The 15,968-nt window shown below is 37.3% G+C and overlaps 1 protein-coding gene across 2 annotated transcripts in view; it reads left to right on the top strand.

Annotated features, from left to right (window-relative positions):
• The window catches only part of LOC149086764 (uncharacterized), an 88,919-nt gene that overhangs the window by 54,180 nt on the left and 18,771 nt on the right, over nucleotides 1-15,968 (top strand). For both annotated transcript variants that reach the window (XM_089231135.1, XM_089231134.1), the window contains exon 3: nucleotides 15,655-15,924. In XM_089231135.1, coding sequence (XP_089087261.1) covers nucleotides 15,655-15,924 — 270 coding nt within the window. The remainder of the gene's footprint in view (nucleotides 1-15,654; nucleotides 15,925-15,968) is intronic.

The following is a 15,968-nucleotide window of genomic DNA, read 5'->3' as shown; positions in this document are numbered from 1 at the left end:
CCACTCAATCTCACAGAACGACGGAATATTTAAACCACCTATCGTTTTTATTCCCAAGACGACTTCCTATACCAGTCCAGATGTAGAAGAATGAAGTAACTGAAAAAAATAAAAATGTAGACGTTTGATGAAGTAAATTTTTGTTCATCTGACCTTCTTAAGAGAAAAGAGAGCAAAACAGCATGACGGAGAAAAGAAAGATAACCTATAAGAAAACAGTATGAAGAAAAAAACCGAGAACAAAGGATGAAGAATAAGAAAATAAAGAGTTAAAAAAAAAATGGCATAACTTTCCAGAAAGAACCGTTACGATAGACTAAACAGAACAAATTTGGAAGCAAAAAAATACTACTACGCCATTAAAGTAGATACGAGCCGAGATCGAGTAAAAAGGATAAGGAAAAGAAATAAGATGGGAGAGAAGAGAGAGAGAGAATGAGTATATCTCTCTTAATCGACGAAGCGTAGTCTCTACCCAAGCAATGGCCCTGTACACAAACACAATACTTTACTGTGCTGATGGGGTTGGATACTGATGCTACTCTGTTGTTGCGTAAGGGTCGACAACCCCTTACGGATTAATTTCCGTTTCGGGACGCATAACGGTCTGCTGCTGCCATCAAACGATTAACAACAAGGAAAATGTATGAAAAAAGAATTTTTTTTTTTTTTTTTGATGATAGAAAACAGCAAATGGTCTATTCGTATAAAAGAGGACGGCACAGAAGAATCATTAAGATTTTGGAAGAATCCAGAGAGAGATATCCATCAGTTTGGTGGAAGAGAGTGAGTGGAGCCATCGATTATCGTCATGCGCTTTTTTTTGTGGGAGGAATCTTGGACTTTTATTTTTAAGGCCACGCGACCTTTACGTAAAGATATGTTATTCCTAACGTAGTAGGAAGATGGACCCGTGGTGCCGAGATCGGAGGACAATAACGTAACTATACTTGCTGTTTCTTTGCTCCGGTGAACATCTATTTTTGTGCGGTATAGGTGCACACGCATATTGCTTGTGTGAATATGGGGTTTTATTTTCCCCCTTCACTTCCTTCTGATGGATCACAGTTGGAAGATATATTCTTGCGTATGTTCAATATTATTATAATCGTTATTCGTGACGGATTCGGCTTGATTCGGTTGTGGAGAATCACGGAAAAGAACTTCCCAATTCATTTCGAATTGTAAGCTTCAGTATTACTCGTACGGCTCATTTCGATAGTATCCAATAATAACGATTAAATGAGAGGTTCTTTTGGATAAATATAAAATGCATCATAACCTCTTACTCCTAATAGTGATTCCCCTGGAGAAAAAATGACATATGCACAGTATGTAGTACTGTTTATCATCCGTTGGTGGCACAGCGGTGGTCGGCTGAAGTTGGTTTTCTGAGTTTTTCCAATTTCCGGGCCTGAATGCGAGCCGGTCTCCCATTTGAAAAAGTCTCTCCGCAGAAAGCAGGCACCCCTTCATTATGATACTAACATAACATAAAAATTCAATCATTTACCATCTTCACTTCAAAATATAGAAGACAAACGGCAGTACTGGCAATAACATGAAACAAGCACAACTCATAAATGCACCGATTCGTTAGAAATTTTGCAAAGTCATGTGTACAAGTTGCATATGTAGTTAAGTAGTAGTAGTACTGTTTATCAGCCATATTCAACTTGTTGTTCGCGAACACTGCGATGCTCACCAAAATATCAAGTACGTAGTTCTCGATATTTAAACCCGATTTTGTACTCACGAGGCATTGATGTATCAAAAGCCCGCCGAAGTTTCATTCATGCATGGCAAAATTCTGAATATTGGTTTCAGTGGTTTATATCTGAATATAACACTAGTGGTTTTTAAAAAAATTGTGCGCAGACCTACGGAATTTCACTCGAGGTAAACCAGAAACAAAAATGAGGACATAGCACGCGGCTATGGCATGCCTTGTGGAGAGGATGTTTGACGGAAGGGTGCTCTGGCCATGGCCATGCTAAAAAAATCTAAGGCTTTCGGCAAAGAGATGCTCTGGGGTTCTAATCAGTGTCAAGCTCTCTAATTTAGAAAATTTTACACTATATTGATTATATTTTTCCAAATTTTGGACTCATTACCATAAAACCCACTATGCTGCTGGGGACATCAAGACGTGTCCGAGCGTTTCCAACAGTTAGGATGGACCCGCTTCTGGAGATAGTTGAAAACCTCCCCCCTACATCGACGGTTGTCGAACTGTGAGACGCGTTTTCCTGGAAAAGTGCCAAAGTCTTTCGAAGAAGGTGTGCGAATATCCGAATTTAGGAAACTATTCAATGATGAGTTCGCTGATATCCAACCGTATCTCAAACGGACAATGACCCAAAGTATTAGAATAAGTAAATGGTCACTAGTGATAATTGCAGTTCGATTGAAACAATCGCATCGGTTCATCATTCCTATTTCCTCGATCCACACAAAGAAAATTTTTCTCAATCAATTTTTTTAAATAATAGTGACCCGTGATTGGCAGAAAACACTTTGTTTTTCAATCGAACACTTATCAATTTCAATCATAAACATATGCTTTTACTGATACATTCAAAAATACACCAAAATCCTTTATTTTACTCGGAAAGCAAATAGAAGTCTCGGTTCTAGCTCTTTTTTTTTATTATTTAGGGTAGAAACGTGATCCATCGCCCGGCTGGCAACTATGAACATGACTGAGATTATAGGTGTAAACGTTTATGACAGCAATCACACGCGAAGAGAAGAAAGAAAATGAAAATTGACGGTTATGTGCATCGATTATACACGTGTATGATCCGAGATGACCTGGGGATTCATTTCCACTGTCATTCCACTGATCAGAGGAACCTTCGCTAATCATCGATCTCTCTCTTTTATTACATGGATAAAATATGTGAAGAATGATTTTTTAGCGTCCAGAGTCGTCGACCCGTCGTCACCTAAAAACAAATGGTAGCATTGAAATTGACGGTGGCATCGATTCGAGAGAAAGAGAGAGAGAGAGAGATATCTGATCATGGGGGGAAATGCGGGAATGGAACTGACAATAGAGGTCTATTTCGTGATGTGAAGTCGAACTATTATTTGACTAGTTCAGGGCAGTGGATTGCACCCAGGAAGATCCTCGTTTAAACCCTTCGACATCCTTGTTTGTCAGAAATTTCAATGATTAGAGAAAGAAGTTCATTTTATACGGTAACATTCAGATTTCGTGACTGACTACCTCAACGCGCATATGATTTTACATGATTTGCCGTTGAAACGCGTAGCTGTTTGATTATTGTGCTCGGCACCATGACTTTTCGGTGGCAAAACAAAAAAAAGCTAGGAAAAACACCATCAAATTCGACGTGATAATTTTTCTAATCAAAAACAAGTTTCATTAAAACATTATAGATATATACAGGGTGTCCTGTAAGAGTGCTAGCACGGCCTTTATCTCATCAGCCATCCGTCGTAGAGGTATGATTTCAATTTAAAAAATGCTCAGCAGTCGTTCAAAAATTACCCTTTTACCGGTTTTGAGAGTGAAAATACAGTGTGTCACAAAATAAAAAAAATCTGCATTTTTATACTGCCCCCCCCCCAAATTCCAATAAGAAAGTTGTTGCCCTGTCTCTCCTGATGCCAACAAAAAAATTCTGTGTTTCTAAGTTTAATATTCACAGAGATATTCGAATTCGAAAAATGGAGAAAATTTGGTAAAGAACAGCGTCAAATGCGGAAAAACCGTTTTACCCACATTTAACACTGTTTTTACCCAAATTTCCTCCGTTTTTCGAATTCGAATATCGCTGTGAATATTGCACTTAGAAACGTGGAATTATTATTATTATTTATTTTTTTTTATTGGCATCAGGAGAGACTGAGCAACAACAACCTAATTGGAAGTTAGAGCACAGGGGGACCGTCTAAGAATTTCGATTTTTTATTTTGTTACACACTGTATTTTCACTCTCAAAACTGGTAAAGGGTAATTTCTGAACGCCTGTTGAGCATTCTTTTAATTGGAATCATAGCAGACGGTTGATGAGATAAAGGCCGAGCTAGCACTTACAGGACACCCTGTATAATGTCCAATACCTTTAATGAAAGTTTTTTTGGTGTTTTTCAATCCCGCTTGCGTTTAGTTTGAAATTATACAGAGTAAATATCAATGAGAGAGAGACCCTTAAGTTACGATAATAGCGTTAAAAAAAATGATGTTCGATGAATTTTTGTTCATGTTCAAGCTTTCTGCTGTCTATTGGCTACTGTAAACGTAACGGCGATGTCCATCTCTATCTCTTCAACAACAACGAAAAAACAAAAAAAAAATGCGTCAGAATTGTTTATTGTATAGTTGTGTTTAAAATATAATTTAAAAAAAATGGCCTGGACTAGACGTATCAGATCTAGGAACCTCAGTGGTCTTCGTCTTTTAAAGATGATTCTGTTGCTAAAACATTTGTTTAGCAATGGTGAATCGTGATACAAAGTTGTATCGAACGCATTGTATATATATGTACCCGTAAATGCGATAGATCGGTTATTATTGATAAATTTATCCCTTTTACCGCAGATTATGCATAATACCCAGAATAACTGGTGAATTTGATAAATATGAAAACATTTCAAATGAGCCTAGTATATGTGTGATGAATATAGTCGGCCCCCCGATATAATGATAACAGATTTTACGATCGTACCACTATATAATGATATAATACATTTATGTGAGTTATCACGTATAATATATTATTCAGTACGATTTATCAACCCACGACGCGACGATTGGGCATTATGCATAATCGTCTGTAAAAGTGACAGTTTTTAGTACTTATCATCAGCCGCGCTTGGGTACTTTGAATAATCACCGGTAAAAGTGATAAATTTTGGGAAATTTAACAAACTTACCAAAACATAGGTAGTACGCAGAATTTTCTCAAGGGGGCGTTTTACGTTTTTTTCCTGCAAAACAACACTATAATCTCAGCTTGGTGGTGGGGGGGGGGGGAGGAGGTTAGAACCCCCCTCCCCCTCCCCTTTGCGTACGCCAATGTACCAAAATGCCTGATAAGTATTCGTAATAACTGCATTATCACATATACCGTAACATATACATTGAATGTGAGTTAAGGCCGATTGCGCGAGCGCTAAGTGTAAAATTTTACGCAGCATGTGATCTTGTTGGTCTTTGCACCTAAAACTTAAAAAAACTCCGAAATAAGGCTGTCTTGTTCTTCCACCCGGACTTTTCAATTTTATGAATATAGTGTCGCTTATGGCTTCTTCAATAGGGAAGACGAAAATATCAAAGTCATTTACTGTAATGTCCACAAGTGCCACTAAATTTGACCTGTCCACTGGTGCCACTTTCCGCAACTCCGTCTCTATATCCGGCCGGATAATTTAGCTAATCTTCGTGCGCATAAATAATATTCGGTCACTTTTTGCTCAATAAAATCTCTTTATTCGTCCATTTTTTCTTCTAACTGAAAAATGAGGCAAATGAATAGAGATGAGGAAGAGCCAACAAATTCAAGTCAGGGATTGACATTTCCTCTATTTTGCTTGTTGGTGTTGTTGTCTTTCACATCTTCGCGTATTCATTCTAAATGACATTTCGAAGTGGAAAGAATAAACAAAAAAGAATAAAATGATGTGCATCACGCAAAGTAGAGGTCACTTCAGAAGCTGTAAATTGTCACTCCAGAGGTCGTCCTGCTTGATATTCAATAGGCATCCTTACTCAATAGAAATATATATATATCATAGATAATAGAATGGGCGGTTTCTTGTTTTATGGGGGGAAAATATTAAAAGAAATGATTGAGAGAAAATGAAAAATTCTTTGAAAGGCTTTCGAAGATTATACGGTATATGGCTGTCTTTCTGTTGACCTTTATCACGTGGTGTCTATATAGTTTGAGAATTGAATATAATAGTTGATGTTGTCCATGGCTTTATTTTTTTAGTTATTTCCCAGCAAATAATTGATATGCTTGAGGTGACTGACTACATTCGAGATACGTTTTTTCTAAATAAAGTGGTTTTTACAAATAAAAACTTGTGGTTTTAAACATAGTTCAGTATAAAATAAGTAAATCCAGTAAAATTTTTGAGATATTTTACAACTTTTTGAGATAGAAGTAGAACCTCCCATAACGGACATTTCCTGTTAGCGGACATTTCCCGTAAACGAACACTTTTTGAATTACGTCGACACACAGGTCTCAATGAATTTTATTATCCATTAACGGACAAATTCTTAGGTCTCAAGGGCATCCGTAATCGAGAGGTTCTACTGTATACAGTCGAACTTGGTTAATTCGAAGTCTAAAGGCACTGGAAAAAAGTTCGAATTGTCCAAAATTACAAATATCCAATTACTCTATCGTGGATTCGTAAACTGACTACTATTAGTTAACCGTACATGCACGTCGTACACATTAATCTACATAATTTTTAATGAATTGTTGCATGTTGGGATGTGCATGTACGTGTTGTGAACCTAACGTAAAGTTTGTTTCCGTTTAATGCTCGTTATGTGTAGTGCTGCCATCAATTTTTCTAACTATGAGTGAAGTGTAATGATTGAATATATGTACCGTTGTATAGGCCTGTTGCTTTCTATTGCGAGACTTTAGGCCCACAACGGCTACATATATTCAATCATTGCACTTCACTTTCGTAAACTGATTACAAATTGCACAACTTAATCATCGACATTTATATAAGATAATAATTATCAATTATTAAAATTTTATCATCAATTACGAAACTGCTTTACAAATGTTAATAATTTATAAGTATAATAGTTTATCTTAGTTACTGTTCTAGAATCACCATCACTGCATAATTTCTCGACCATGTTCAAAGCCTGATTTACGTAAACAGTTCATCATCATCCGTTAATAAACTGTTCCCCAAATTTTGCTTATCATTCTTATGCTATCAAGCAAATATACTTTCCATAACGTATTACACAATTTGTACTTTTCGATACTTTCTATACTCTTAATGACGATAAAAAGATTAAGATTTTGAATGTTACACCTTAATCCATAAGTTGAACACCATAATCGGTATCAAGTGGTATACATTCTCGATGCACTGAACGATGATGCACTGCTGAACAATATTAAAATTTGCATTAAATTATCAAAGAAAGAATAGGAAAAAAAAATATTCAAAACTTTCGTTTTTTGAGAACTTGTTGTTTTACAAACAACGTAAAACGAAGTCCGATTCCTTTTAGAACTTTTCCAAACTAAATTTGCTCATACAGAAATCATAATTTTTTTCACTTCGAATTTGAAAACAATTCGAATTAAACAAGGGATTTTAACATTAAATTAGATAGAAAACTCAAGGGGAGTTCGTAAAAGTTTGAATTATGCGAAATTCGAATTAACCACGTTGGAAAATTAACAGAGTTCTACTGTACTATCTTTACGAAATCCCCTCATAGTTGTACCTATGCCAGACATCATACACTGAAAACTACGTTATACATTCAAATAGTTTTGATATTGTACGTTGCTAGGACAGTCGTCGTTGCTATAAACTAAAACTGTTGAGGTAAAATAATCATTCTCTGACATATGTAGATTTTCATGAAGCAGTGTTGTGAATTCTGACAGAAAAATTCACTAGTATATACCAGCTGTGAAACATTAAATTCTCAACGTATAGTAAATTTTTCGATTCATTGCACAGCTAGTATTATTTAAAACACTGTTATATACTGTATATATAAAAATTCCACTAAAATATCTTTCATACTTTTGAGAAATTAAGTTTTTTCGTTTTAAAACGAAATTAAATTGAATTTCGTGCAATAAAATAACGGAAAACGCGGATTTCCAAAAAAAGGAAGAGAAAGAAACCACGAGCGTTTGTATAAACTGTTTGTTGCCTTTGAAACTATTACTCCAGATATGAATCAATTCAACTATAACTCTTTTTCGAATTCTTGCATGTAGAAGAATAAAAGAATATTGAATTTTTTTGGAACTAAATTCTTTGAGTAAATTAATAAAAAAACTAAGACAATTTCCACAAAATTTGTCATTTGAAAGTAGTTAGTCATGTTGAACCGAGTGAAAGATTTGAATTTCTATGTAGTTATCAACCGCTTGAAATAATTTTGAATCTCATATTTCGTGGAATAAATACCTAAAATTAATGGTATAATTCAGGTTAATCAGAATGATTTATGTGAATGGTTCTCTACCTGGAGCCATGTGAATCCTCCTCCGTAGTCCTGGGATATTCAAGGGAGGTCCACGATTGAAAATCAAGTAAAAGGGGGGGGGGGCATGACAGGTTTTGAAAAATAATCGACTCTAGTCGAATCCCGTTATAGCGAACTCCAAGAGACCGGAGAAATCACTTCGTTATAACGAAATTTCATTATTAAAGGAATTTCCGGTGGTTTGCATTGTTCCTATGTAAACTTATTTGAGGGATTAGAAAAGTGTTCGTTAAAACTAAATTTTCGCTTTAACGGCATTCGTTAAAAAGGGATTCGACTGTATTACGAAATAAGTCCCTATGGTGGAAAAAATGAGACTACTTTCAGAATCTAGCAGAGCTGCGCTGGACGATCTAAGTGCAGAGCCTCATGCTAAGCTAATAGAAGGTCTACAAGATGGGATCTTGTACTATGATCTTCGAGAGTAAGTATGTAAACATTTAAGCTGTTACGTCCAGCCAAGTATGTTAAACTTGGGTCTCCAAACATCACTTGGACCAGAGGGCGTGATATTGAGTCGGCTCTGCATAGAACCCCTACAAGATGGAAGCTAACTGAACACTAGCTGGATACAGTTTAAGCGCGGATTCAGGGTTGTATGTCGGGAGTGGCGATTTATTTTGTAGGTCCATTTGACTATCCCGTATTTTACTGGACACATGAATTTTTCGCGTGTAGTTAGACTTTGGACAGGGATAATCTCGCCCTATCGCTCCTATTCCCTGTATCCTCACTTGGGCCCAGGGATCCAGATTTCAATCTCATATATAAATTTTTTTTGTTCATTATAAGTATAGTTCTGACTAAATTCAATTCATTAAGTAGAAAGAATCTCACTACTGGATGATGGTGGGTGCTCTGGATAAGATGGGGGGGGGGGCATGAGAAGAAAATATGGTCTAAAAGGGAAAGCATCGGCTGAGAGAGAGAGAGAGAGAGAGAAAAGGTCAAGAAACAAAGACATAATATAACTTGAAGGATTATCTAAAAAAAAAACTAAACTAGACCACCTGTTTGAATATTTGTCAGCGTTCACGGTTTATAAACAGTATAAATGATTCTCACAACCAATAGCAACTCATAATCCATTAAAGGAACTGAAGGATTGTGATACTTCAAGAAAATCCATCAGAAAGTTTCAGTGGTGGAGGATTAGAAACAACTCCTTGAAAGAATATTATGGAGGACAAAGTTACACGGCGACCACCCGTCGTGCGACTAGTATGATTAATGACTGGTTTAAATAATAAAGTGCCTGGGTGGGATGCATTTTTTCTCATCGTTGCGATGTTAATACGAGCATTAGAACCGGAGGCACGTTCTACAAACATCCCAAGGATCGATCTTTTGAGAATAATAATAAGTATGCATAAGGTAGGGGATCTAGTTATATCTTAATAACAATATAAAAATGCCAAGACCACAACAGGCAAAATGCCCAACGAGGTGGCTGAGGGAAAAGATGCCCATAACAAACATGAATGTCATATGTTTCTAAAATACAGTAACCCAATTAAAAATGCAATTATATAACCTAAAAATAATACAAATACAAATACAAATACGACGCCACAACAGGCAAATTGCCCAACGAGGTGGCTGACTTAAGAACATCATGGATCCCCGAGCCATTTTTTGAAGTCCCTACCTACTACTGCTACACCCCAAATGCACCCCCCCCCCGCGGAACCCCCCAACGAACCGGTACATGCGGGAATGTGCGTGTACGTGTAGTGAAACCTGACGTAAAGTTTTGTTTCTGTGTAATGCTTGTTATGTGTAGTGCTGTCCCCAGTTTTTCTAACTATGAGTGAAGTGTTATGGGTGAATGATTTACCGTTGTAGGACTGTTGCTCTCTGTGGCGAGACTTTTTAACGGGGAGATCGGCTCGCATTTGCGCCTTGAAGTTGGGAACCACAGAAAACCAACTTCAGCCGACCACCACTGTGGGGTTCGAACCCGGATCCTCGCATCACGAGTCCGCACTATAACCACTCGACCACCACAGCGGCTAATATACATATGTAGATGATAAAATATTATACAATGTTCATAAAATATATTTATGGTCGTCTTATTCTAAGTATGGATAGTCTTGATTTACCCAACATGTTTATCGTATTTCTTTTTAAACATGCTAATTGTGTTAGAATTTACTAACCCCGAGGGGGTCAGCTATTCCATTTATTAACAACCCTATTAGAGAAAAATACCTATTAAGCCCTGTTTACATGTGCAAGATTGGGAGTAGCTTTGGTGATTATTACCTGCATGGCAACTTTTTTCCTCATCGGGGGGGGGGGGGGGAAAGGTGGGACGGAGATCCGTCAAAAGAGTCCCATCTTTGTTGCAGAATAATGGTGGATGACTTCGACTTCCTCTCTCATAATCCTTTGTGCCGCAAAAATTGTTGCTGTTAGCTCCGTCGTCGGCCATCTTGAGCCAACTACCCGTTCAACCCACATGTCCAGTGACGACTTCCGAAAAGAAGGGGAAGGGGAATACCGGCATAAACTAAATGACACGTGAACGGGTTGTAGTGGAAATCCCCGTTACCGAGAACTTCCCGGGATGTTTTATTGCACACGTAAACGAGGCTTCAGAGAAAAATACAGACCTACAACGGTTGAAATATTCATTCATTACATCACTCGTATTTTGAAAATAGATGGCAGCACTAACAATTCACGCATAACACTAGATACGCAGTCGAACTGTTGGGTACACACTTCTGGCCTAACTCATTCAGTAGTAAATTGCCCGTGGCGATAGACCGGATTTATGCTCGGTTTGAAAGAAAGTCATATTGTGAACACCATGTATAAATTTCAAAAATACACCGATCACTTTAAAAACCAGACTATAGATATTTGAAACATTTCAGTAGACTACAAAAAAAAAAGTTTATTTTTAAATGTTGAAAAGACACAGCAGAGTAGCCAAGAAACATGAACCTACAAAAAAAAACCCAGAAATAATGGAATAAAAATTAAAAGAGGGGAAAAAATGTAGTAATTAAAGGCCGAACTCCCCAGTGTTAATACGTTTCATTAACATGCCTTAGAAAACATGGTAAATGCTCTGATATCATACAGTGTAATACTTCACTAGCATCTGCCCGTTGATGTATAATAATGTAAGATGATTACGACATCACGCTTCGGTTTTCTGGCGCCACACCCGCAATGTTCGAAGAAGAGGGGGAAAAAAATGATGTTAGTACAAAAATTATATCGTGCATATCAACATCTCACGAATATAATAAGGAACGAAACACGAAGTGAAGGTGAAAGAAAAGGTGGAAACATGTATCAAAACATTCTGTTTTTTGACCCCGGGAGGCACGAATTTTCCTTTATCAATGATTCATAACAGAAAATGCACATGGAGAAATATCTATACAGGTATGATTCTCCGAAACAAAAGAAAGCTCTCATTCAATCACATCATCAAGTATCGAGGGAGAAAGTGGTTCGTTTGTATTAAATCCCGTCACACATCATGATGGTGGTACCCGGCGTTTCTTGTTGTTTTCAGGAACGGAAAGCACGTTACACGCAATATGTGTATCAACGATTCGAAATGCCCCGAAGGAATATTCGTTCTTTCTATAGATCATTTCTCCTCTTTTTTTCCATATACGAATGAATCATTCTCCGTGACGAATCACGTCACGTGTTTACGTGCAATCAAAATGGATCGAACGCACCTTAAGGGAATGCCACAAACGTCAGAGAAATATTTCATCGATGACATTTCTATTTATTATTATCATTGAGATATTCATATTGAATGAGATGACTTCTTTTTCCTTTCGGATAACTGATCTTGACATTGATGGTGTATTATTAGTTTTTCCGCCTTAAAAAAATGAATTGAAGTAGTGTTGACATCAGCAAAATGAGCACAAGTGAAAGTTTCACACTTTTCCGCAATTCTCCTGCCAAACCCGAATGGTTCGTATGTTACGCGGTAAATGTGATAAAGTCCGGTTATTGTGCATAATCGCCGAGCATTTTGGTAAATTTGATAAATTTTCATAAATTTATCACTTCGGCGATTATGTCTACTACCCAAAGCTTTGTTAGTAAATTTAATATGTACAAAAAAAATTATCACTTTTGCCGGTGGTTATGTGTAATACCCAAGCGTCACGTCGTTGGTAAACATAAAACATCGTGCTACACACATCGTATACATACGATATTCATACATGTATCACATCATTGTATCGGGGTACGATCGCAAAATTTTTTATCAGGGTCCGGCTGTATTCATCATACATACTAGGCTCATTCGGAATTTTTTTCATGTTTATGAAATTCACCGGATAAAGTAGATAAATTTATCAAATTTACTAACGACATTTGGTTATTATGCATAATCGCCGATAAAAGAGATGATGCTGGCGCCTGGAATTTGTCCAATCCTGGAAGTACTGTAAATAATATTTTGACATGGTGTTTCTTAGCTATTTTTCTTTGGCCGTGGTCTACTTTCGATGTATTTTCTTCTTGTGGTGCCCTCTGTCGTCACAAGGGCTCCAACATCCAGGAATTAGACTTTTTCTGCTTTTTAAATTGATATCTGAGTTAATTCGAAGTGTAAAAGTGTAAAATATTTTTATAAAAGTGGTTCTTATCCAGGACTCGGTCTCCATCTTATGATTGCTGACTGGGCTTCCCCTCCAGAGAGGACCCTCAGAAATGGGTTTTGAAAATTATCATCCCACTCACCATATCTTCTTTTACCTATTTTATTTCTTCTCATATGATTTTTTTTACAGTTTTTTTGGGGTCTTGTCAGGCTTCTATCATGACTCCTGTTTTACTTCTTGATTTTCAGAGTATCCCAGGGCTCTAAGAGGGACCATATGGCTACAGCAGGGCCGTAGTCAAAAATTTATTAGCAATGCATATAAGTGATTGTTGCCTTAGTTTTTCTAAATTTTCTTGCTCTAACTTCAACTGAGGAAGCTAGGGTTTTGTTTTTCTTCTCCATTCTCAAGCGCATACTTTAAAGCACCTACATCTCGAACTTGATTCGTATTTGTTGATTTTTTTGCGGCCACTAGACGCTCGTATATTGGCAAAGTTATTTTATGACTATCCTGTAAATCTGTTATTTTTTCACATTTCAGCCCTGACACTACGGACTTGCCCATGTGCGGAGATACGGAGAGGGGCAGTGCATAATGACCGTGCCCCCCCCCCCAGACTTCCAAGTCTATCTCCGCCTATGACTTGGGCTACAGATTGATATATGTACCGTTTAGACATTCAAACTAATTTGATTACCTATTATTAGCCGATATTATAACTAAGCAAAAGAAATTTATTTTACTGGATTTTTTTTCTTTTTAACTGATAACAGACATACCAACTTAGCTTCTTCCTCATTGAAGAAGAAAATCCGAGTCCTGTTAGCAAAGCGAATCACGTGATTTTTCAGCGGCTTCCGTGTGCGTGTTGTGAAAAAATCTTTATCGCTCACTTAATTCCCAACGTAGTTTGTGCGCAAAAATACCCGAAAGGAAAAGGTTTTCCAGTCCATACATCAGAAAATGTCTTCCCCTTTTGAAGAAAGAAGATAAAAAAACAGACGGATTATACATACTATTACAATTCTTATCTTCTTCACTCTAATAGTAGATTCAAGATGGGGTTTTTTTTTTATTTCATTTTCACTGGAATATTTCATAGTTGAACACGCACTACTCGCTACCAGCGACAATTGACCGAGACCAAGACACTAGCAGCAGTCTCTGAATTCTAATATATATGTGTGTGTGTGTGTGAATCTCTCTTTCTATGTTTCAAGAAGAAAAGAGAGAGTTAAAAGGGTTTTTTGACATGGGCAATGGTACTCTTAGCTGACAGCATATTAATTCTTGGAAGCCGTTTATTTATATGTACGCCATGTACGCGTCTGACTTGCTGTACGTGAACTTCAGACCCGCCACGAAATGTTCAATTACACTGTCACTAAATGAATTTCTTTATTTATGTTTCAACGGTGACACCGATGCTCTGTCATTGTCATCCGAGATTATGTCCTTCCTGATCAGTTTGATTGCGGCAAAGCACGATACTTGTGATTAGACGAAAATATTAAGTAAAAATGTTCAAACATATTTATGTACGTGACAATGATATTAACATGGGAGGGAAAAGAAATCAAGGAAGAAGTTTTTGTTTTCTTCGTACTTGGAACCGAAGAAATTTCATATTACATTCCCATACAAAGAAAGAAGGGGGAATAGCAAGCCTAATGAAGAAATGCAAGTTTTTGAAGTCGGTGTAAATGAGTAGAAGCTTCTGGGCTATGTAGCCCTAGACCAGGATGGAAATTGTTATCTGGGCCTTGGTTTAGACAACCCCTACTATGATTGATTCTTAGCTCGACACAAACCTGAAGAAGCCCAAACCAGCGACAGCTGAAAACAAAACCTCCGCTCTGCCTCAGTTGCATCTGGAAAGCCTGTGAAACTGAAGAATGCCACCGTAGATGCACACGAAATATTTGGAAACCTCCTCATCTAGACTGTGCCTCTATTGCTCGAAAGTTTCGAATAATGAAACCAACCACCTAGAGTACAATCTCCAGTCTAGCCTCGATTATCGCTGGAGACGGTTCGTCACCACTTTAGATGTTTACCGTAGATGTAGACGGAACGTTGTGAAAAATTTTATTTTACTTAAAAACCTGGAAGCTTCTAATAATGAAGCCAAGTCCATTTCAAAAGATATTGCAAAATCGTCGGAGCTGCGGGTGCTCAAACATCCACAGTAATAGGACCGATCAAAGTAATCATTGTGAATACGATTAAAAAGAGTACGTCGGATCGGCACATTCTAGAAATGGATCTATCTCTAACAAGTGCTGGTCACACGAATCAGTACTTTGGAAAATCTGCAATCACCTTTTATTCGAATGCAAATAATGAATTCAACTTCACTGAAAAGTTAGGGTCATACAAAAAGTAAAATCTGCGGCATATCCATCGTGAGAGCCAGAATTTTTTGTCCTAAGACCATTTTAGTATGAAATTTTTGATCCTCCGAGAACAGAATCCAAATTTTTGATTGTTTCGAACCCCCCCCCCCCCTCCCGAAACAATCATAAAAATCAACTTTTAGTAGTTCTACTTAATCACTGGAATTTTATTTTTATCTAGTATTTGCGGTGAAAACATTGTTTCTGGTTTAATTAACTTTGATGAAAAAATTGCTTTCTCCTTGGTGCGTGTAAAATTTTCTCTGTATAACATGTACATACATCCCAGTATTTTAACCAAAGGAAAAATTATATGGAGGAAGCATAAAGATTTTTCAAATGTTTCCATGATTAAATTAAATGTCATTGTCGATTAATTTCCTTATTATTTTTTAATGTACTTTCGTAGGTCGAACGACATTTGTCAAGAGCACCGGTCTGAGCTACGGTGGAAGTTCCTACTACACAGTACGTAACGTATCGCTGCACGAATGCCAGCGATGGTGTCGTGAGGATGCCGAATGCGTAGCCGTAGCCTTCGACTTCAACGTCAGGTTCCACGACGGTCTACCGGAAACAACGTGTACTCTGCAAAACGACACTTTAGCCGGAAAACCCAATGTGGTTCCTAAGAGAGGACTCGACACGTACTACATGACGAAGCTCAACATACAATCTGGTAAGTGAGACGGATTAATTAATTTAACTTCAATTTTTTTTAAA

The sequence above is a fragment of the Pholcus phalangioides genome, unplaced genomic scaffold (genome assembly GCF_987345545.1).
Source record: "Pholcus phalangioides strain wild (caught in Gottingen) unplaced genomic scaffold, Ppha-v1.0 ptg000004l_1, whole genome shotgun sequence".
Taxonomy (NCBI): domain Eukaryota; kingdom Metazoa; phylum Arthropoda; class Arachnida; order Araneae; family Pholcidae; genus Pholcus; species Pholcus phalangioides.
The sequence above is the reverse complement of the archived record's forward strand: the minus strand, read 5'-3'. Positions and strand labels throughout refer to the sequence as shown.